At 36.3% G+C, this 23,986-nt stretch overlaps 2 protein-coding genes across 6 annotated transcripts in view; one reads left to right on the top strand and one right to left on the bottom strand.

The window, feature by feature from the left end:
- Positions 1–687: 687 nt before the first annotated feature.
- LOC141289740 (uncharacterized) lies at positions 688–10,541 on the bottom strand. Of its 5 annotated transcripts, none has more exons than XM_073821917.1 (14): positions 10,371–10,541; positions 10,152–10,220; positions 9,954–10,022; positions 8,096–8,120; positions 6,007–6,093; positions 5,531–5,679; positions 5,331–5,447; positions 5,192–5,234; positions 4,364–5,096; positions 3,361–3,424; positions 2,272–2,349; positions 2,087–2,188; positions 1,388–2,003; positions 688–1,257 (listed from the first exon to the last, which is right to left on the bottom strand). In XM_073821917.1, exons 2-14 carry the CDS (start codon positions 10,209–10,211, stop codon positions 1,031–1,033), a joined length of 2,370 nt encoding a protein of 789 aa, XP_073678018.1. In that variant the 5' UTR covers positions 10,212–10,220; positions 10,371–10,541; the 3' UTR covers positions 688–1,030. The 5 variants fall into 5 exon arrangements, with proteins under 5 accessions (XP_073678018.1, XP_073678021.1, XP_073678019.1 ...); XM_073821920.1 differs by having other exon boundaries at positions 4,364–5,093; XM_073821918.1 differs by having other exon boundaries at positions 10,388–10,541.
- A 1,852-nt stretch (positions 10,542–12,393) lies between these two features.
- trioa (trio Rho guanine nucleotide exchange factor a) overlaps positions 12,394–23,986 on the top strand; it is a 124,435-nt gene continuing 112,842 nt past the window's right edge. The window contains exon 1 of the mRNA XM_073821442.1: positions 12,394–12,542. Within this exon, the coding sequence (XP_073677543.1) occupies positions 12,473–12,542 (70 nt within the window). The 5' untranslated portion in view covers positions 12,394–12,472. The remainder of the gene's footprint in view (positions 12,543–23,986) is intronic.

Genomic DNA, 23,986 nt, shown 5'->3' with positions numbered 1-23,986 from the left:
TTCTAATATTCTGATTTGCTGCTTTAAAAAACATTTATTATATTATGTTAAAGAACAGCAGAGTAGATTTTTTTTTCAGGTTTCTTTGATGAATAGAAAGTTCAAAAGAACAGCATTTATCTGAAATAGATATCTTTTTAAATAATATAAATGCCTTTATCATCACTTTTGATAAATGTAAAGCATCCTTGCTAAACAAAGTATTAATTTATTTGTATCTTTCTTTTGTATCTTTCTATTCATCAAAAAAAATCCATTTTAAATATTGATAATAATAAAAAAAAATTCTTAAATAGCAAATCAGCATATTAGAATGATTTCTGAAGGATCATGTGACACTGGAGTAATTTGAGAATCACAGGAATAAATTACATTAAATACAATAAAATATGTTTAAATAGAAAATAGTTATTTTAAATAGTAAAAACATATATTTTTTAAAATTACTGTTTTTGCTGTACTTTGGATCAAATAAATGCTGGCTTGGTGAGCAGAAGAGACTTAAAACATTAAAAAAATTATACTGGGATTTTGGAAAAAATAATTCACAATAATTTTCTTTATTTACAAGTCTTTGGCACTAGGTGTTTGAAATGATAATAAAAAACTAAAATCCTTGTTATTGTATACAGCATACATCAAAACCTAATGTAAATATATTTTTTACTAAAAAAAAGGACAGTCAAATATGGGTTGAACTGTTTATTTTTTCAGTCAAACTATCTAAACAAAACCCATTACAATTTTACAGTACACAAACCAAACTGAAAAGATAATAGCAAGCAGGTTACAAATCTTGACAAACTAAACTGCAGTAAAAATTTAGGTAGTAACTAAAAACATCACGAATGTATGAATGCCCTGCGATTGACTGCCCATCCGACAGGCTTCAGCCTCCTGCAACCCTCAGAGGATAAATCGTATGGATGAAAAAAACAGTACTCCATTTACTATAAGATATTGTATGAATTTACATAAAGGTGATCAACCACTGTAGACTACTGTTAAGCTATAAACTAAAGGCTCAACTTTATCTACGAGCCACAAGCTCAAGAAGAGTTGATGCAATCTTGTCAAGACTGGTGGAGCTGGCCGATTCTTGAGGTGGCGAGGATGATGGGTGGAACGGGTCGTAGGGTTCATTGCCTGGGTGACAGTCATTCTGATGAGACCTCTGCTGTGCTCTCCCAGCATACATCCTTGCTTCTTCTTGCAGAGAGGTTGATTGGAAGTGAACCGCAGACTTGCCAAAGCTCTCTGAAAACAAGATAATTATGTGGAATCAATCATTTATTTTTAGGTACTTCAAACCACTACAATCACATAATAACGTTGTTATCTGCTCCCCAGGAAGACCTGAATTTGAACAAATTGAGTGTATGATTACCTTGAAAACCTCTCTCAACATCTGCCACGCCTCTGTTCTCAAAACGCTCTAATGAACGTCCTTTCTGATGCTCCCATTTTCTTTCAGGATCCAAATTTCCAAAAGCTCTGTAATCATCTTCATAATATCTTGTCTCTTGAGTATTTCTTGGAGCTTCTCCTCTTGAAGCTCTCGAATATTCTTCGAAATGTTGTTCTTTTTGTCTGGGATCTTCATCGTAACGTCTTCTCTCTGGAAGATCTCGAGGGGTCTCTTGTACCTTCGTCTTCTGAAAAACTCTGGGATCATTAGCGTACGGCCTTGCTTCTTGAGGACCACTGGGATAACTGTCAAAACGCTTTGACTCCTTGTAATCATCTTCATAACGTCTGGTCTCTCTAGGAACTCTGGGGTCATCCCCAATTTGTCTGGGCTCTCGAAACATTCTAGGGTCATCTCCATATTGTCTGGGCTCTTGGAAACTTCTGGGACCGTCTTCGTATCGCCTGGGCTGTTGGAAACCTCTCTTTTCTGAATGCATGCCATCTGGATCATCTCTTGGGTCTTTATATGCATCTCTGCGCTGGTCGGTCTGCTTTACCACTCTGTGATCACCAACAGATTGTGAAGTATGGCCCTTTAGATGAAGGACGACAAATTAGATCAGTTATTTAGACTGAATGAATAAGAATCATTCTTAGCAAATACCACTGTGCTTACCCCACCACTTCTGGATTTGTTTTCTTGGAACTCTTTCAAAACTGTGCACAGCTTTTCTTTAAGAAATCTGGCATCATCCATATTGTCAATCTGAATGTCATTCTGCAATTTAAACATATGTTCAAATGAAAACTCAAGTTTATAAAGTAGTCTTTTTTCATGTTTGTCAAATATTATGCACTCACAAGTATGTCCAGAACGTTTTCTTGTTTTGGATTAAGATGGGATGTACTTCCAGAATCCACAAATTGGTTACTTAATGGCTGTAAAGAAAAAAAAAACAATGAGTATTCCAACAAACACTAAGTTTGTTTACAAAACAACAATATAATGGAGCTACAGTAGGTTATTAAATGACACAATGTGTGATTAACTATTTGAAAGATTAAATACATGTAGCACATCACTCTGTCTTGTATGCGACCAACAATTGTAGTTTGATTAATGGGAGTACAGTCCATACTAGAAATGAGGATCAGGAACAATCATATCTGCTTATTCCTACTAAAATGACTGGAATTTGTCTGCAAAAATTTGGTAAACAACAGCAAATGTTATCATAGTCTGACTTCACAAAAACTGACTAAAACATTTCAATTACATTTTAAATGCATAATTATTGCTTTAGTCCAATTAAAATCGAACTTACAGGGATGGTTTACCTAAAATGAAAATTCTGTCATTAATTACTCACCCTCATATCGTTTCAAACCCACAAGACCTTCGTTCATCTTCAGAACACAAATTAAGGAACAACTTATTAAGGTAATCAGGGCCCAGAAAGGTAGTAAAGACATCGATAAAATAGTCCAAGTGACACTAGTGGTTCAACCATATTTTATGAAGCTAGAAGTCTTGGTAATCTCACAAATGGCTGTGGAGTCTTACACGGAAGAGAAGAATTGTTGAATAATGTCATTATTTTTCTTTTCTTTGTGCAAAAAAGTATTCTTGTAGCTTCAAAACATTACGGTTAAACCACTCATGTCACATGGACTTTTTTAACAACATCCTTACTAACTTTGCAGGGTCAGAAAGCTCTTGGATTTCATCAAAAATATCTTAATTTGTGTTCCGAAGATGAACGAAGGTCCTACAGGTTTGGAACGACAAGAGAGTGAGTTATTAATGACAGAATTGGTATTTCTGGGTGAACTCTCCCTTTAAACGGCATGTAAATGCAGTTCATGACAAAGTATATCATAGGAACACCTATTCACCATATACACAATTGATTTGAGCGTAAACAAAAATTACTGTCTTTGCAGTTTTACCGGAGGATTTGGTCTGAATGGTCCTCCTCTTGGTTTCTCTTTGGCTGTGGGTTTATTTGAATGTCTGAAAAATTGAAAACAATAGATTAATATAAACTGATCTAAAAATACACCCATCAAATTTCACAACATTGAGTAACACATTTTCGGAATGTGACTGGGGTGGGCAATATGACCAAAATCTTTTATCACGATACGAGTAATTTTATTTCACAGTAACGGTATATATCAAAATAGTTATTTTTGCTTTAAATAAGGTTTGTATGATTTACACATTTTTGAAAACATAGACCATAATTCTTGTTACCAATGTAAATGTCACAAAAAACAAATACCAGTCTAAATTAAAATAAATAAATCAAGCTCACTGAAGACAAGTAAACAGCTAGCAATTAAATAAGAATAAGAAACTAATTGCAAACAAGAAGATAAAAAACAACTACAGTATAAACAAATGAAGAAATTCTGCATACCAAAACACTGCATATTTTATAATAAATAAATAAATATATCTCTTCCTATTAAAGTTACAAATGTGATTTAGTCAAGAGCGGTGAGAGATTTTCTCTCTTTTGTTGTTTGATTAATATGAATGACGGACAGCAGGAATATTAAACTGCTGTCACTTTAAGAGCTGCCGGGATCTAATATACTATTACACGTGTTTTCTTTCTCAGCTGTTTGTTTTCACTTCAGACCTAAATTAGTTTGTTAATAAGGATACTTCCAAAAACGGACATTTTGACACATACAAATGAGTGTATTTAACCGTTCAAGGCCTATAAAGCGGCAAAAATAAAGCAGTTCAACACTCCCGCACTCTATGAGCACCATCTTCACGTGCGTGTACCTCTCTGACAACAGTAAGCACTTGCACTTTGCAGAGCAACGTCACACGAATGTGTAACCGTGATAGAAACATCAGGCCAAAATATCTAGCAATTGCCAAATTTCTAACAGTATATTGCCCACCCCTGTGACTAAGATATAATCAACATGTCACCTAATATGTGCAAATGCTATTTCCTCTGCAGTTGCATCAGAGAATCTGCTCTTCTTTTTCTTTTTAGCTGGACCTGCTGCTTGTGAATATGCTCTTGGATCTCTTGGATCAAGCATAGGGGGGTAACCTTGTACCTCATTAGCTTTGTCCCAAGTCCTACTGTGTATTTCTCTGACAGTTCCCCTTTTCTCCTCGTTAAAACTTCTTCCAGGCATTGACATAGGATTTATGGCAGGATTTCTCTCTTCATAACCTGGATACCGCCCATCTTCCATTTGCTCTTTCTGATAATCTGATGGTCCAGTGCGGATTCGGAGGTCTTTGTCATTAAAACGATTTATTTTACCACCAGAGAATTGTCCTTCGCCACGACTTTCTATAAGACTTGCTTCATAGTCTTCTCGAAGTCTCCGTCCACTCTGGTCTGCATAGGGCCTAGTATGCATTTCTCTTTCAGGATAATCATCACCTCTTGGGAGTCTTCCTCGAATTTCAGCATCTTCGTAAGGTTTTTGTTGGCGGTTGTCTTCTGGATAGAATTGTTGGTGGGTTTGACTTGGAATAGGTCTACTGTCATACTGGCCATACTTATCGTCAGCATAAAAGGGTCTTTCTTGTCGGTCTTCATCTAGGTATGTCTGTTTTTCAACCTGTTCAGGGAAAGGTGGCTTCCTAAGAGAGTCTTGTCCATAGTAGGGTTGTTCATGAACACTGGCCCTTAAATCACTTCCTGCTAGTTACAAAGAGTACAAAAAAATATGTAAATTTCAAACAAAATGAAATTTTGTACCATTAAAAATCAGATTGATTCAAAGGTCAAATATTCACCTTGGAAAACATTTCTGAATTTCTCTTGTGGTCTTTTGAGTTGCTAAAATGAAATTGAACTTAAATTAATATTTCTGTGTGTTCTGTACAAAACTCTAAATAATCAATTTTACAACCAACAAATCCACTAAGACTATACCACTGGCTTCCCCCATCCCTCTTGCTTTTCGACCACTGCAGCTTTGGCTTTGGCAACAAGACCTGGCTGTTTCTGGTTGTTGTCTTGCCATGTCACCAAGTCTGGTCTTTTCAGCTCCTGCCAAGACAGATCTAATGTAAACAATTTATTTCACTCTGAACAGTATAAGGGTAAAAGTATGAGGAACAAAGCCACCATACCAAGTATTTTTGTCTGTGTTTGCGTCCAACGATATGGGCCACCATGCTATAAAGGTCCATCTCCACAACACACATTCGGCATTTGTACTTTAACACTGTTTTGCCATCGTCAGTGACATGATCTGGAATCTGTATCAGGGAGTTGAGACCTGAACAAAAAGCAAAAAGGAAGAGTTAGTGGTTTAAGTCAATTGAACAAGTAAACGTCTGTTTTCTTTCAGCCACACAATAAAAGTCAATGGGGTCCAAATTCCAAAGTTATTTTGAACCCCATTGCCTTTTGTTGTATGGGAGAAAACAGTTTGAAATGGTTTACAAAATATCTCCTTTCATGTGCCACAAAAGAAATATGTCATGTATGTCATACAGGTTTGGAATGACTTTTATTTTTGAGTTACCCAACCATTAACACCACTTTACTGTATTACTTTAATGATATGTTAATTTTAATACTTATGCTTATGAAGTCATCTTACCAATGATGGGCTCATCAAGATCCAGGTATTCCAAATATTCTCTGATGTCGGTCCATTCTGGCAGTGGAGGTGGTCTCGGAATCTCTCCTATAAGGATAGAATCAGCTCATGAAACATGATCGTTTCAGAAATTTAAAAAAAATAAATAAATCTTCAATACTAAATGTCTGAATACAGGCCCATCCTGTTGCAACAGGTGCACGGTCATGTTTTATAAGGCGTTTCTACCCGTTTAAACAGGTCAGATCACAGTAATGGTTGTTGTTTTTGTTTGGTACAAGTTAGCCACAGGGCATTAACTGTTGAGAAACATTCCAACAAATTAGCTGATGAAAACTCCTTATGTTGAATGCTGAAGTTTGCTTCAACACTGCTTTCCCATTTGACCTACTATCAAACAAAAAAGAAAGTTCATTTCCACAAACAATGTTTGTGCTTTAACAGACGTTGATCTGGACCTGAGGCTTTTTTTCCCCCAGGCAAAACAGTTCTTGTGTCATCCTTTGTACTGGTATAGAAAGGCCATTCTCACCATATCCATCAAAATCCAGTAGTCCATCTCATTTTCAGCCATTAGGAAAGACTTCACTTGATGAAAGTCAATCTGGTCTTAAATTGTGGAACATTGCTGCAACAAGATCAAAATGTCCCATCCACTTAAGAATCTAAGAAGTTTTGGGAAAATCTTCCAGCATCAAGGTTCAGTATCTTCTCAGCGAAGATATCCTTCACAGTGCAAGAAACCGTTTTTGCACAGGTGATGAGCTGGTACACTAATCGTACTAGCATTCACACATCGCTATGGCAAACCAGCATCTCCAAGATTGCAACCAGTTCAGAAGATCCTATAGAAATTCATACTTATCCACCTGTGATATTGTCCATACACATAATATGTATGGCATACTTGCTTGTGTTGTCCTCAGTGTCTTATTGGTAACCACCAATTTAAAATTGGACACTTTAAAGAAAAAAACCAGCTGAGCACACTGTAAGTGCTATTTACAGCATGTATAAATGTTTTGAGGGAACAAATTTACAATATAATCACATTGTATAAAAGAATATATACTAATAAGGTCCTAAAAGTCAGACTTTTACATGTCTATAAGCCAGATGAGTTTTAGTACTTGTCCACAACAACCTGTCACCTACATGAAACAATCACAGTGGTCCAATCAAATCCTATTTTAGACAAAGTCCCGGTTTTTTCCTCATTCAAGAAGCCGTTTCACTCTGATACATGGCATAATAGGAAAGAAAAGAAGGTTGCATTTTCAATTTCATGCCAACCTCACACAAAGCTGAAGTCGTCACCCATGTCCCCCTAAAATCCTGACACAGATTCAGGTCTTAATTCTATGAATAACAAAAAAATGTTATTCTTGTTCCTTAAATCTTCCATGGTTTCACTGCAACTGTAAAAATCCACTTAAAGGAAGATAAAATAAATCCAGGTTTGTGTGATTACAAGAGGATTCTATTTTTTCTTTGTCTTCACATCCAAAAAATGGTAGCTTCTAGGTCTTCATATCCATTGTCTTCACATCCAAAAAAAAAAAAACGGTAGCTTCTAAGTGTTCATATCACTTTGGGGACAAAATCAGTTCTTGTGACAATCCCCATCATCAGTGGTGAATCCTGTGAGTTTTATAGCTGTAATGTCAATACATTTTGATGACAGAAGGACATCCTTGTTTAAGGAAAGCCTTCTGTACCTATGAGACGCCTGACAATTTGAATACTTACAAACTTCTTCAGATTTCTGTTGAATTTCCTGATATGATACAGACATGTGCCTTTAAAATAGCACATTCAGTTTCAATCTAATCTCAAATAATGCCTAAAAATAATCTAAAAAAAATATTTTAAAAATAAATAAATTCATTAACCACTTAATTTGATTTTGGAACATTTCGTAATTGATGATAACTCTACATAAACAAAATTTCATCTGACTTTTTTTTACTTAACACAATGAGCACTAATAACAGGAACAATATAAACTACATTTTTCTATAAATCCAACAGAATCAGAAGCCGTGAAATGCCTAGAAATTAGAAGTAATTCTGGACTTTTACTACTTACCTTGTGATGCTAGGCTGTCCTCTTTCTTTGAAGAGAGGAAAAACAGGCACAGGTGATTATACATTTTACTTATGTGCGCTTCATAGGACCTACTTGCAATACTGAAATAAAGTAAACAGAGGTTAATAACACACAAGCAACAAAGAGGGTTGTGATGGTAGATGGTCCAAACCCCAAAAGGGGAGACCTTCTTTAATCATTGGGCACTTTACCACAGGAGCTCTGTGGGACCCATATTGTGCATCATTCTGATAAAAAGTTCAAGTTTTAAGAACCACAAGTATGGTTTCATAAAGAAAGCATTGTGTGTGGGAAAATGAATCCCACGTTTTCCAGAAACAAACTACAAAGTTGGGAAATAAGATGAATAATGAGGTATTTCACAAAAGTAACATGCCATGGAACTTTAAAAGCTGAAAATATCTTCATGAGAACGTTGACAGTCAAGTCAGAAGATACTTGATATGAGTCAGTCAAAATAACACAAACGTGACAATGTGTTGATTTAAGCAGGATTCCGTATCTTGTGTCATTTTATAAATCAACCAAATTTCACAATGATGTAACAGAAAGAAGTTGAGATTATTTACTGTCCAACCCTTTGTAGCCAGTAGCTACAGAGGCACATCAGTCTCCACAAAGGATACACGCAACAGAAATACCGCGGTAAGATTTGTATGGTCAGTATTTGCATTTGACCAAATGTAAGTACAGACTATTTCCCACGCAGAAATCTGAAATCAAGCTGAATATATAATTGTGCTCAAGGAGTGTCGCTCTGAGTATCTTCCAAAGATTCAATGTCATGAATCTTACAAACCAAAGCAACGAGAACAGCTGAGAAACTTCAAACCTGTGCAATATGACTCCTGAAAACATTGTGGCCAGCCAATCAGACTGAAATCTTGCTGCACCAACAACAGCCATACTGGCTACTGGCTGTCAAAAAACAGCACATTTTAGTGCAGATGACAACTATTTGGAGTAGTGTGAGGATGCCCTCAGACTAAAAAAAAAAGGCAATGCAACATGTTACAGTGCTGTTGAATCTTCTCAAATGTACAGACATGTACAAGAAAACACATGTTGTTCCAAGAAGCTCCATTTGTTTTTGAGATTGAAGACCCATGAAAAGGGTTCCATGACAGATCCTAACAGGGTTTTGTGATCGAAACCTATAAAATGGTAAAGTATATTTGGTCCTTAAAATGAAATGTAATTGGACTGGTATCTAACAGTCTTACAGTAAAGACAAAGACAGAGAAATATCATGGGAATTCCAGTGTCCACACAACTCCTCCCAATTTGCTTTAAAAGTAAAATGAGTTGTTTTTGGGACTGGTTAAGAAATGCAGACATAACCCGTATACAAGGTCATAACCTGTGTATACAGGGTCTAAAACAAGAAATCAGCGGGTTAAAAGGTTGTTTACTGGTTGATCTTGATTCCTTTAAGTCCTAAAGCTGAATGAAGCAGAAAAGTGAGTAAAACAAAACAATCAAGTACTATAATCTAAAACCACTTAAATTGTATTATTAGGAGTACTTCGCAAAAACAGAAATAGAAATCTGTATATGTAGCCTACTACCAGTCAAACGTTTGGAACAATTAAATATTTTTAATACTATTGGAGTCAGAACACAATAAAAACAGTTATCTTGTAAAATATTATTACAATTTAAACAACGGTTTCTATTTAATACATTTAAAAAAAATTATTTCTTCCGGTGATGGCAAAGCTGAATTTTCAGCAGCCTTCAGTATCACATGACTCTTAAGAAATCTTTCTAATATGCTGATTTGGTGCGCAGATATTATTATTAATTCTTAAATCACAACACTGGTTTTTCTCCTTACCTTCAAATGTTGTAATGTGGTCAGGTGGATTTTGTAATGGGTTTCGCCCCGTATTCTTTTATCGCAGATCTGAAAAGCAACATTTATTATTGTTAAGTCCCACAGAGTTAAATCAATGCATTTACATTGCGTTTTAATAAACGGGATCAACATTAATATCTGTTTTTGTGCACTCGGGTCAACATAAGACAGATTTACCGTGCAGTCAATGAAGCTGTTGGCCTGGTCATCGTCGTACACAGTCAGTAAATCGGCCATCTTTCCGAACTAAAATAAAATACAATGTTGTTTTATTCGCACTTTGTGTTTTTGTCGAGCCATGCAGAATAAATGCAATACATAAAGCATATATCAAGCAGATGTATTACACTTAGCATTGCACATACATCTACGTAATAAATCACATTTGCGACGCACCTGTTGTAAAGCCTTACCCGCAAGAATTAACGAAAGATTAGCGAAATAGCGATCTGCGCTTTTAATGCACCTTACATTAAACTATTTTCTTGAAAAGAAATTAGGCGATGCTTACAAAAAACACAAAAGTGGTCAAATGCAATTTTCCACTGTTAGGCCACTTCCTTAGCCCTCGACTTCTTCTGTGGTACAATTCTCTTTGCTGCAAAAACGTGCGTACCACCTAGTGGATGGGAGACAATAGTTCTCCAAAAAGAAAAGTGGTGTTTTTAACCTGTATGGCTTTCTTTCTTCTCTGAAACATAAAATTAAACGTTATGTACAATTTTAGCGACTGACAGCCTCACCGTTCACAATAAAAAAGCATATAATGACAGTGAATTGTGACCGGGACTCATTCTGTTATTGGACTACATATTTTTTTGAGGTAAATTCAGATTTTTCACATTTTGACATTTTTTATAGATAGATCAGATAAAAAAAAAAAAAAGAATTTTGATAAAATGCAGTACACATTGGTAATCTCAAGAATGTTACATGCAGTTTTATCCAGCAGGTGTCGGTGTGATTCAATAAATGTAGGCTTCATGACATTTCCCAGTGGCAGTAGTGAAAAGTACAATACAATAATTCCACTGACAAACAGAAATACTCTACATCTCTTTTAAAAGTTGTATCATTCTAAGGAAATGTGTTTTTGAGTTTTTGGGTTTGACCTGCATTAAAAAAAACAATACAATACAATAAAAATCGGATATAGGTCAAAAAATGCTGAAGGAGATCCTAATGAAATTATACATATTTTTTATAATATTCACTACCAGTCAAACGTTTTTGAACAGTAAGATTTTTTAAAGAAGTCTCTTCTGCTCACCAAGCATTCATATGATCCAAAACACAGTTAAAAACAGTATTATTTGTTTTCTATTTTGATATAACTTAAAATGTAATTTAATCATGTGGTTTCAAAGCTGAATTAATAGCATCATTACTCCATTCACATAATCAGAAACCTTCATAAATTATTCTAATATTTTGATTTGCTGCTCAGAAAACATTTATTATTATTATTAATTTTATTATTATTATGTTGAAGACAGCTGACTAGAATTTTTCAGGTATCTTTGATGAATAGAAAGTTCAGAAGAACAGCATTTATCTGAAATAGACATCTTTGCAAATGTCTTTATCATCACTTTTGATCAGTTTGAAGCATTCTTGCTACCCCCCAAATAAAATAAAAAAAGCTTTTGAATGGCATAGTGTATATTTTTTTACAAAAGCTTTTTATTTCAGATAAATGCTGATCTTTGGATCTTTCTATTTATCAAAGAATCCTGAAATTTTTAATTAACTTTTAAATATTGATAATAATAATAACAAATGTTTCTTGAACAGCAAATCAGCATGTTTTTTTGCTGAAGCACACTAAAAACTGGAGTACTGATGCTGAAAATTTTGCTTTGATCACAGGAATAAATGCCATTTTAAAGTATATTTAAATAGAAAGCAGTTATTTTAAATAATAAAAATATTTCACAATATTAATGTTTTTGCTGTATTTTGGATCAAATAAGGCTTGGTGAGCAGAAGAGACTTCTTTAGAAAACATTACAAATCTTACTGTTCAAAAACGTATATATAAAACATAAAAAAGAAAAGAAGACATGTTTCTACATCAATATAGGATCTATTATAAAGAGGCTTTGAAGTGTCCATGGAGATGTTTCAAATTCCCTCATATTCTACCGAAAAAAAATCATTATGGGGCCCATGAGGACCCAGTTAAGGTCACTGGAAAGGGAAAAGGCTGGAAAGAGGCTTTTTCTGAAGCAAACTCCCGCCCCCTGCCGTCTTTCCTGACTTTCCGTCTCAGCTACGCTTGGGAGAGCCGCCGGCCGGCGCTATTAATTTGTGTTATTCAAGATGGAGGAGGTTTTGTGATGTTCCCCAGCACTCAGAAGTGATCCTTTTTCCGTCCGTGTCAGATCATTCCTCAGACACAGGGGCGGACATCTTTTCTAAATCCTTCTGCCTGTGGGGGAAATAAAGAACAACTTTAGGATTTGGATATTAGTTTTTTTGTGTTTTTCGCCACAGCCATGAGCTCGGGGGAAGGGGCCGAGGAGGCGGCTAAGGACGCGGCCGATATAGCGACGTTCTTCAAATCTGGTAAGCCCGAAGCTCGCAAGCCTGCTCTGATTGAATGGCGCGATCCACCGCGCGGCTCTGGGACATTGTTCCTGCACTGTCTTCTAAAGGGTGGGTGGGGAAGCTGGATCGCCTTGGCCATTTGCAGTCGTTTTTCTACCATTTAATGCATTAGGTTAAAAAAAATCACGATTATGCTGGGCTGACAACTTGCATGAGGTTGAAAATGTGGTTTATAACAGCCTAGCTGGAGAAATTTCAGCTGGTTGTTTCGTTAGCTCGCCAGAGCCTGTGGTGCTCGTTGGTTCAAGATTTCAGGAAGATTTTTACAGAAATCACTTTCACTTCTTATAGATTTTACAGGCTTAGTCAGAGATAATAGAGATCATTATGCTAAATATATTTGGGTCAATCGTGCAATTTATTGATAGAGCTCGTGGCTAGAAATAAGGTTAGCTGGAGTGTTGTGCAGGCCATCTTATGAATAAATAAATTCATACTCATAGATGCAAATTTTTTTTATTCACAAAACCTAATATGAACATAGTCCTTATAATCTTTAGTATTATTTTCAATACTAAAGTATCTTTAGAGGCGGCCATAAAATGCAGTAAATTCAGAGTGTCAGCCCATGCCACTTTTTAATTAACTACTACCCATCGAATATAAATAAAATGCTGTTATTTTCAAGCACAAGGCTATGAGTTAGCCAAACAGTCAATATTATATGAAATAACAGACGGATCTGAGAATCAAAGGTAGTCAGCAATGTAAACAATGACCTGGCGTGGCACTCTGTAACTCCCTTGCTAACTAGCTAGCATGGTGTGATAGATTAATGTGGTAAAAGGCTGTTTATTACCACAGCACTTAACGTTATAAGGCCAATATTCATGTAAAAGATAACGACAGACACGATTGTGGTATTTTCGGTTAGATTTAGCAACGAAACGGGATTAATCGGTAACCTGATTGACTCGTGTAGCATGGTTGCTAAGTTAGCAAAGCTATTCCAGAAAGATTGATGACACAATTACCTTCTGTCAGGAACCAAGTTATGAAATATTATATTAATTTTAATCAAATATTAGATTGGTTTTATGTTAGTGAAGATGTAATGAGCTATATATAGGAAAATAATTGAAAGCTATCTGATGATGATGTAGGCTATACAGGATTGTATATCAGAAATATAGGATGACAAATATCTTACAGTTTTTCTGATAGCATGATCTTCATGCCATAGTTAATCATTCACATGACACATTTTAATGCTTCTGCAGAATGTGTTAAGGAAATGTTTAGTCCAAAGTCCTATCCTGAAGAAAACAACATCTTAAACCAGCCTAAACTGGATTTTTGGTCTTCCAGCCTGATCAGGCTGGTTTCACATGGATTCTGGTACTTTTTAGCTAGTCATTCTGGGGGACCAGCTTGTTGACTGGTTTTACTACAAATAAAACTGTGGTTATACAAATTGTAATCAATGTGCCAAAAAACAAAAACAAAAAAAAAAACCTATAGTTACTTCACTTTTACTATAATAAAACAATGGTTAATTTTCGTAAGGGAACCAGCTGAACACCAGCTTGGCCAAGCTGGAAGACCACCTTAAACAGCAAATTAGCTTAGACTGGTTATAACAGCTTGTTTCTTGTTGGGTAACCTTTTAGAAACTAGACAAGGATTTGCGGGTTTGTTGTTTTTGTCAGAAATTTCTCTGTATTTCTCTAAATGATATGTTACACCAAATTACAGTACCCTCTTGAGATACAAGCGAAGTGGTTTTGTTTTGGTTTAGGTAGTGAAACCACAATTGGAAGTACTGCATCTTTCTGTTTTCACACCGGAAATCTTTGGTTGTTCCAGTACCCTCAAGAGGCTTTTGGTTTTAAGCATTTTGCTTCTTTTCAGAATAGCTTCTATGTTAGTGTTTAATGCTATTACCCATTTTACAGCCTCTCGATGTTTGTGTTATTTTGTCCTGTCTGCCTGCATGAGTAAGTTCTGTCTTATTCAGTTTTTGCACCTATTGGTTTTCCCATCATGTTTGAACATGCAGCAGCTCACACACACCATGTCTCTATCTCTAACTCTAACCCCACCTCCTTACCCCCTTACTCACTAAAACACCTTGACCCCATGTTTATCATCTGTCTACATGCCATAGAAATGAATCTTCCTGTCTGCTGTCTAATACATAAGTGATGATATGCACTATTGTTCAAAAGTTTTTTTTTTTTTGAAAGGAATTAATCATTTTATTTAGCAAGGCCACATTAAAGGGATAGTTCACCCAATAATAAAAATTCTGTCATTAATTACTCACCCTAATGGCGTTCCAAACCCATAAGGCCTTAGTTCATCCCTGCGTCAGCAGCACTGCACACATATGTCATGGTACTCTTGTAAACACGTGTTGAAGACTGACATGGAATAGAAAGAATTGTTGAATAAAGTTATTTTTGTTTTCTTTGTGCACAAAAAGTATTCTCATAGCTTCATAACATTACGGTGAAACCACTTATGTCACACTATTTTAGCGGTGTTCTTACTATTTTTCTGGGCAATAAAACGTTTCAGTTGCATTGCTGTCGATGCAGGGTCAGAAAGCTCTCAGATTTCATCAAAAATATCTTAATTTACGGGTTTGGAATGACATGAGGGGGAGTAATTAATGACACAATTTTCATTTTTGGGTGAACTGTCCCTTTAAAGGAGAAGTCCGGTGTGATATTGAAGTGTGGAGCTACTTTGAAGTGTGGAGCTTTGAAGTGTGGAGCTACTTTGTGCCTCGTAAATGGCATAAAACAGTGATTTATTTACATGGCTACTCTGATGCCCCATTCACTCTCATTGACAACCTGTTGTTAGCGTCGGCTAACTAACCCCAGATTTCGGACTGCAGGACACAAACCGAGATGAGATATGCAAGGTATGTTCACACTCGGTATTATGATTCAATACACTTTAGGTCAATATCACACCGGACTTCTCCTTTAAGTTGACCAAATTTATACAGCTTTGGCAAAAATATTAAGCAGCACAACTTTTTTCCCCCAATATTGAATGTTTCTTAAGCACTGATTCAGAATGATTTCTGAAGGATCATGTGACACTCAAGACCGGAGTAATCTCTGGTCTGCCAATTTACGCAAATTTCATTTGCTCACAGCTGCGGTTGTTTCTAACAATTTCAAAACACAAAGTCAAAAGGGCTTTAGATTAGACTCACCAAATTTGGTGTTGATCTGAATAAATCCGCAGGAGGAGTTGGTTAAAGTACGACGCCTGAAATGGCAAAAATGACACAAAATTAAAAATAACTGACTTCCTGTTGGGTTACGGATTTTGTACCAGGAGACTTTTTTGTAGGTATTGGTGTGTTACATGTGTGTACCAATTTTCGTGCATGTACGTGAAGTGTAGCTCAAAGCGCACACCGCTAAATGTGTAAAGGTGGCACTATCGACCCATTTTGCCACACCCACTTCTGAAACCCATCTCAGATTTAAATTTTCACCTGTTTTGACGTGTGTGCTGATGTGTTGTGTGAGTTTTTGAGCATGTTTAGGCCCCTAAAAAATGTGATTCATTTTGGATAATAATAATAATAAACTAAGCAATTCCAATATGGGTCCTCAAACCATCGGTGCTCGGGCCCTAATGACTGTTATTTAACAGGTTTCCCAAACATTTACCATATTCCATTGGCCAAAACAAATAGCCCAGGCACCAAACACGTCATTGGTTGAGCCATACACTAATAATTGCACTCAAAACATGTATTGTTGCACATAAATTTGCTCTTAACGCTAGAGTTGTTATAGGCAGAAACCTCGCAGCTCAATAACACACTAACGCAGCTTTCACAACTATGCAGATTTCACGCATACTTTGTTAATGAAACCCAATCTTCTAGTGGTCTCAACATATTAAGCTAGGTTTGAAGAAGAAAATTACACGTCAGTTTTAATGTCCTTGGATACATCTGATTTTTTCACTTTTTTAAAATCCAATTTCTTTTGTTCATGGTGTACTTACTCCCTTTGTTAAAATCATTGTTTTATGTTCTTTCCTTTAACTCTTTTTGAACTTGCATTGTGTGCTAAATTGTTCTTCTGTTGATTTTGATGGTGCCTTTGTCCTTGGCTAATAGGCCCCCTGGTAGTTTTTGGAGGCCTGGCAGTAGCTCCGTTTTTCTCTCTGTAGCGTTAGATGAATTTTTCTGACACTCAGACGTCATGTGGTTAGCATTGAGGAGTTACATTTTCTGTCGTTGACTGCTACCACCCCAGCTGGATCAGCCCCTTCATTCAGGCCGTTCACCCTAGGCTCTCTCTCTCTCTCTCTCTCTCTCTCTCTCTCTCCCCTTTTCTCCTTCTATGTCTCTTTGTGTCACAGCCTCTTGATTTATCCTGCCTCTCTATCTCTCCCTCTCCTTGTCATTTTTTTTTTTTTTTTTAGTTTCTCGTTTGGCTCTTCTCTCTGTCTCCATGTGTGGTAGGGAAAGGTCGTATTGACCTACATTCGCTGGGTTAGGAATGGTGCACTCGCTGCCCTCTCTGTCTCCTGGCACAGCACAAGAAGATCCTACTTATTCAACTGCAGAGAGAGAGACACGCCAAGACAGCTTCCGACAGTAAATCACAGAGGCCAATGCTGGATCATCCTGAGAGATAATGAGGGACATAGTTAGAGGGAGAGGGCAGATGAGAATCCAAAAAGACAGAATAAGGCCTGAAATGGGGGTGAGAGGTAAAACATCCCTAATAGAGAATCTGTGTGTGCAGGTACGTTATTGAAGACAGAGTCAGTTATGGGCATTTGTTTTGTTTGGTGAAAGCTGTCAGTATGAGTCCACATCATACTGACAGCTTCCACCAAACAAAATAAATGCCAGTAACCGATATTTGGTCTTCAGCACAGTTAATATTAATTACTCGTATTGCAAGAACATGCAAATATGATGTGAGGTGCCTTCTTAAAATATAATGGCATATATATATATATATATATATATATATATATATGACCATAAATTAAGATCAATACTTTGTGAGAAAACAAAAAATATTATGATATATAACATTTTTTTTATTATTAAAAAACATTTAATGATTTACGACCAGAAAGAATGAACAATAAAAAAGATATTAATTAAATATAACATTTGTGAGGGTCCCCAGTTTGAAAATTTCTCCTCTGTAATACGTAGGTTCGAATTGATCAGTAATGGTTTTCTGTGTGGGTTTTTTTGTTTTGGTTTGTTTTTTTTTGTTTGTGAACTATGAAATATTTACAGAAAATTGTTTCTTACATTGCTGTGCTGGTTTCATGTCTCTTATAATTTAATCTTTTAAATATTTTACATAACACTATCAATATGTTTTTGTGACGCTGCGTTAGTAGTTAATGTTCTAATTCTAGAGTTCGCTTGATGAAGAAGCAAGTTAAATAAACAAACTCTGACACTGAAGTCTGAGGTAATTACTAAGGCGGTTACTAAGATAGAAACTGCAGTATGAGGTAGAAACTAGGCATGGGCCGGTATAAGATTCTGACGGTATGATAACCTTGGATAAAAATATCACGGTTTCACGGTATTACGGTATTGTAATCACTGCTCTACAATGTTACATTTAAATGTCTGGGTAAAAAAAAACAACCTTTTTTTCCCCAAACGGATTACAGTATATTTTATTTTAGGAAACATATAGAACATTTTGTAACATGGAACAGAAGGCAAAATAATTAAAATAAATAATTGAATCTTCTTAATTAAATTAAATTGCAGTCACTTGTGTTAAAGGTGCCCCGTGTAATATTTAAGATGATCTCTAGACAGTGGTGCAATAACTATGTTTTCAGGGGTGCATAAAGATCTTAATTAACCATTATGTTTTTATTAACATAGAATCAGCTTGCGAAAAAAACACTGACACAATGATGAACAAGTAATATTCACAATAACATAGTTTTATTGAATGATAAAGTTAATATAATTCCTTAAATTACATTTTAAAAGAAATCTCACTATTCGTTGCTGTCAAAAAAAAGGTGAGTTTTAAATCCTGTATCGGCTTCCGTAGTTCTGTAAAGGGAGGGGTGAGCGGTACTCTGCTGCAATTCACAATCTCGCCGCTAGATGCCACAAAACCTACACACTGCACCTTTAACGTGACAGAAGGCTTAAAAGCAAAGACGTGATTTCACTTTAGCTTAATTGTTGTGCTAAAGTTCACAGAAACGTAAAATTAGAACATATAGTCTGCTATTCCCCACTCTGTGTTGTGGGGGTTCACCTCCTTTGGCCGTCCTGAACTTATATTACTGCTGAATCTTAGGGCTGGGAATCGATTCCAAAAAGAATCGATTCCTCGATTCCGAGGCATTGGGAATCGAGAATCGATTCCAACATTTGGAATCGATCCTCTCAAGGGGAATCGACTCCTCATTCAGAGCCGTTTTCAGCTCAACAAAACTTACCTCTTAAACGGAAGGCTGCATTCCATGAAGGCTGAATATTTCGGCTGCAAGTCATCAAACGTCGATTGATGAAAATAAACGTAATAAAAACGACTCATTACTAAACTCGTCTGAGTTTAAGGATGCAGCCTTCAGTTTGAGAAGCACACATTAATTTGCCTCTTGCTCGCTAATAGTTAATATAGTCTGATACATTTCCACGAAAAGATTCGTTCGGATAGATCATTTAAATGAACCAGTTCAAAAAACGATTCAGATGTTATTTTACGGGAGAACTGGCTCATGATGTCCACATTTTTGAGCGCTGCACGACAGAATAGATCATAATGGGTCTTGATCTTATTTACATCTTAAATAAATGCTATTTTTAATCTTTCTATCAGCCAATGATAACTCTGAAAGGAAACGCAGAGAGCACGTCGGTGGCCGAGAGCGCATCTGATTGACAGCTACACCACGAGCTCTTATATCATCCTGTATTTATTTCGAAATTATAGCTCTTATATCAGTGTTGTTGTTAAAGTTCTGTTTATTTTATTTCAGTGTATAGTTTGCTAATTTTGTCATTTTATACACGTCATGTCTTGTTTTATTCATGCAAAAAAATGCATGTCCACTGCAGAACTGTGGGTTATGACTAATTTCCTGGGCAATGAATTACAATTTGAAATCAGTCAGAGCTACAGAAAAATAGTATATATATATATTTTTTTTTTTTACAAATGAAGCTTCATATTATGAGAAGGTAACATTATACGACCTTTACATCCTGCATTTATTGCGAAATTAGCTTCCTCCAATCTAAAAAACAAGAATCGAAAAAGAATCGAAACAACAGTGAGGAATCGATTCTGGAATCGAATCCAATCGATTCCAGAACCAGGAATCGGAATCGGAATCGATTCCAAAATTTTCGGAATCGAACAGCCCTACTGAATCTCACTGACTGTGGATCACGTGCACAAACACAGACACGCGCCTGAGCACTAACCGGTGGGGGAGGGGCTGCATTGTTTTCTCTGCAGGGACGCACACACACATCCTAGTAGGGAGTCCTGCGCTTTCACTTTGACACAGAAAATGCACATATCGTAGGAACGGTATAACTTTTTTTGTTTCCGGTTTTGAAACCGTGACTTTTTCAAACCGCGGTAAACCTTGAAACCGGTTATCATCCCATGCCTAGTAGAAACTATAGTCTAAGGTAGATACTGAGGTAAAAACTGTAGCCTGAGGTAGTTACTGAGGTAGAAACTGTAGTCTGACATTAGTTGCTGAGGTAGAAACTATAGTCTGAGGTAGTTTCTGAGGTAAAAACTGTAGTCTGAGGTAGTTACTGAGGTAGAAACTGTAGCCTGAGGTAGTTACTGAGTTAGAAACTGTAGTCTGACATAGTTGAAGAGATAGAAACTATAGTCTGAGGTAGTTTCTGAGGTAAAAACTATAGTCTGAGGTAGTAACTGAGATAGAAACTATAGTCTAAGGTAGATACTGAGGTAAAAACTGTAGTCTGCGGTAGAAACTGTAGTCTGTGGTAATTACTGAGGTAAAAACTATAGTCTAAGGTAGTCACTGAGGTAGAAATTGTAGTCTGACGTAGTTACTGAGTTAAAAACTGTAGTCTGAGGTAGGAACTGTAGTCTGACGTAGTTATTGCGGTAGAAACTATAGTCTAAGATAGTTACTGAGGTAGAAACTGTAGTCTGAGCTAGAAACTGTAGTCTGAGGTAGTTATTAAGATAGAAACTGCAGTATGAGGTAGAAACTATAGTCTGAGGTAGTTAATGAGGTAGAAGCTGTAATCTGAGGTAGAAACTGTAGTCTGAGGTAGTTAGTTACCGAGGTAGAAACTATAGAAACTGTAGTCAGAGGTAGTTACTGAAGAAGAAACTATAGAAACTGTAGTCTGAGGTAGTTACTGAGGTAAAAACTGTAGTCTGTAGTTTTATTTTGCCTTTATGGCCTGCTGATTGTATCCCCCTGATTATCCCATACCTTGTTAATTTTACCATAAAAAAAACACACATCTGCTTCAACCTACTAGCCACATGGGCAGTGCAACTAGGTTATATGAGGTAATATTAAGCCACATGTTTTATTACAGCTCTTTGGCCATTGACAAAGCTATAACAGTATCATTCCCTGTAATTGTCAGGAATCATTCACAAAAGGAAAGCATTGTTGTAAGAATACAATAGTGCAGAAGTCCAACTTCCCTTTTTGAAAACAACCGTGGTCAAAAATGTTTGTGTATTAAAGGGTCGCTTAAAAGGCACACCTGAAACCTATTTCTGTTTAAAAAGCCCCCTGACACGTGGCCCAGTTCTTTCATTACAATACGTAGGGGTATTGCCTGAACCATCAAGGGCATCAAATGTTTGAAGGCCGATGCCATCCAACCTCAAACAGATTGCATTCATACCCTCCACTTGTTTTGCAAACTGCCTTAGCTGTGTCTCTTTTTATCCAAGGCAGCGTAAATGTTAATTGTTGTAGGGTTTGTTGTAGAGCTGCACAATTAATCGTTAAAAGATAGCGATCTCGATTCGACCCCCCTCACGATCTTAATCCAGCATTTATACGATTCAGCCAATTATATTTTATTTATATTAATAAAACTTTTGCTAGCCTTATAACTGCACAAACTGCTGTGAGCAGTGACAGGTTCGCCGTTCTCTCCAACATTAGATAACCATTTAAACTTCATCTTCAGCGCACATTCTGTCAGATGCAATTCATGGCACCTCTATCTCAATATACTGTACAACGCGGCATTCATTCACATCAGATGATAACTCAGCGGCTGAGTTCCACTCACACAGGGGCGTAATTTCCACTGGGGACACTTTTCAAAATCCCGTTGGTGTCCACCCACTTTCAAATGGTTTTGTTAAAGTAATCTCTTGTATTGTAGAATGCACGCTCAGCGCAGCCGAGAGTTTCGCGCGGTCGTTAAAACGAAACCAAAAGTAAAACCTGCACGCGCATTCAAAAGCAATTTTAAAACCCCTTGTTTAGAGAGCGACTGCCCAATGCACGCAAATTAAGCTACATAAAATATCTAGGCTGTTATTAGTATGTAGGCTATAATTTGTGTAGTTGTGTGGATAGCTCTGTATCATGCTTGGAAAATTCGGTCTCTATTAGCACTTTGAATATTGAAAGAGTACTTTGATCGTGCCAGATTTATGGACCAGCAGAGCAATGGAACCATATATGAGCACGACGATCCATTAACCCCTTAACTGTTACTCCCATTTTTGAACAGAGATGTGAAAATGAAGAATTGAATCTTTAATCTTTATAATTCATGGCCAAGAACATTTAGTAATATGATTTTGATGTACATTTTCCATGTTAATGCAATGTCTGATTTTAAAATGACATTCCAAAGGATGAATTTTGAAATTAAGTTTTCATCTGATATATCATTTCTTATAATTTCTAATGTGTAATAGGAAAAAGGCAACAAGAAAGTCTGTTTGTGAAAAAGGTCAGAACTCCTGTTATGAAGTAGATTTTTGAGGTGCACTCTTGTCATAAATTAATCTATGAAACTCATAAATGAAACTCATATTGTCATAAATTATTTTCATACATAATTTGTAAGACAAAAAAATGTCAAATATCTATTTAGGAGCCTTAGACCTTTCCAACAATATATAGTTTGTCATGATTAGATTAGGATTTATTTGTAAAATGGTGAAGTAAACTTGGGCATCCCACAGAGTGGACGGTGACAGCCATAAAATGTTGATCGGCAAGTGTTTCTGCTAAGAATCTTTAAATCGCTTTACTCTGACATAATACCTTTGTATGTTTATTTTTTTAATGTTTAATGGTGATTTTTGTTTTGTTTACATTATTACATTATTTTTCATTACATTTCTTTAAATTTAAAGCAAAGTTTATTTTGTCTTATTTCACTGCTGTACTGTTGTTTGATAACCTAATGTTCAGGGGTAAATCTTTAAAATAAAAAAGTTCTCCAGAATCGTGAGAGAATCGTGATCTTTATTCTGAGCAAAAAAATCGTGATTCTCATTTTATTCAGAATCGTGCAGCTCTAGTTTGTTGTGAATGTGGTGGTTCTTCAAAACTTGGAGGACTTAAGAAAGCATCACTTTTGAGTTCTGTGTGAGACTGCTATGAGCTTTTTGCTTTCATCACGTTGGCCTAGTTCCTCAGTCAGTCATCAGCTCCAGCACAAGACCCTGAGGATTCATTCCAGTGCCTGGGGTCAGTTGTTCTCTCATCCCATCTCTGCCCATTCTCTGTTTTCAGTTTACTCCATACTGTCTACAGATTCCCCTGCTGCAGCTCGGTTGGTGTATTTTTTCACGGAACAATCTGCACCTCTCTTATTCTCTTCTTGTTGATGTTCTTCAAGCGTCCTCCCTCTGATGTGATACTTAATTTGAGAAGATTGTGTACTTCATGCATCTCCTCACCGTTCCTTAGAGATGAGAGACGAGGAACATTGTGCTCTGTCTCTCTCAGCTTGCCATTAAGGTTGCGTTCCCACCAAGGAGATTTGAAATACCTGGAGAAAGCTTATCGTTAGCATTCCATTATTCTCAATGGCAGTTGCTCAGGTATTGTATGAACTACAAACCATTTTGAGGGATGTAAACAATAACAATCAAACGCAACGATCCAAACACAATTCCACTTTTACATTTTTAATTTCCATGTTAAAGGGATAGTTCACCCCAAAATAAAAATTCAGCCATTAATTACTCACCCTCATGCAATTCTAAACCTGTAAGACCTTCATTCATCTTTGAAACCTATGAAATCTGAGAGCTTTCTGAAATTCATGGAAATGTTATGAAGCTGTGAGTTATTTATAGATGAATTGTAGTAAAAAATAATGAAGTTTGACCTTTCTTTGTTCACCTAAACAAGTTGTAATCTAAAAAAGGAAAGATTGTTGGGAGCACTGACTACATGTTGACCTGCATAATAATGCCAGT

This window comes from Garra rufa, chromosome 17 (genome assembly GCF_049309525.1).
Source record: "Garra rufa chromosome 17, GarRuf1.0, whole genome shotgun sequence".
Lineage (NCBI taxonomy): Eukaryota > Metazoa > Chordata > Actinopteri > Cypriniformes > Cyprinidae > Garra > Garra rufa.
The sequence above is the reverse complement of the archived record's forward strand: the minus strand, read 5'-3'. Positions and strand labels throughout refer to the sequence as shown.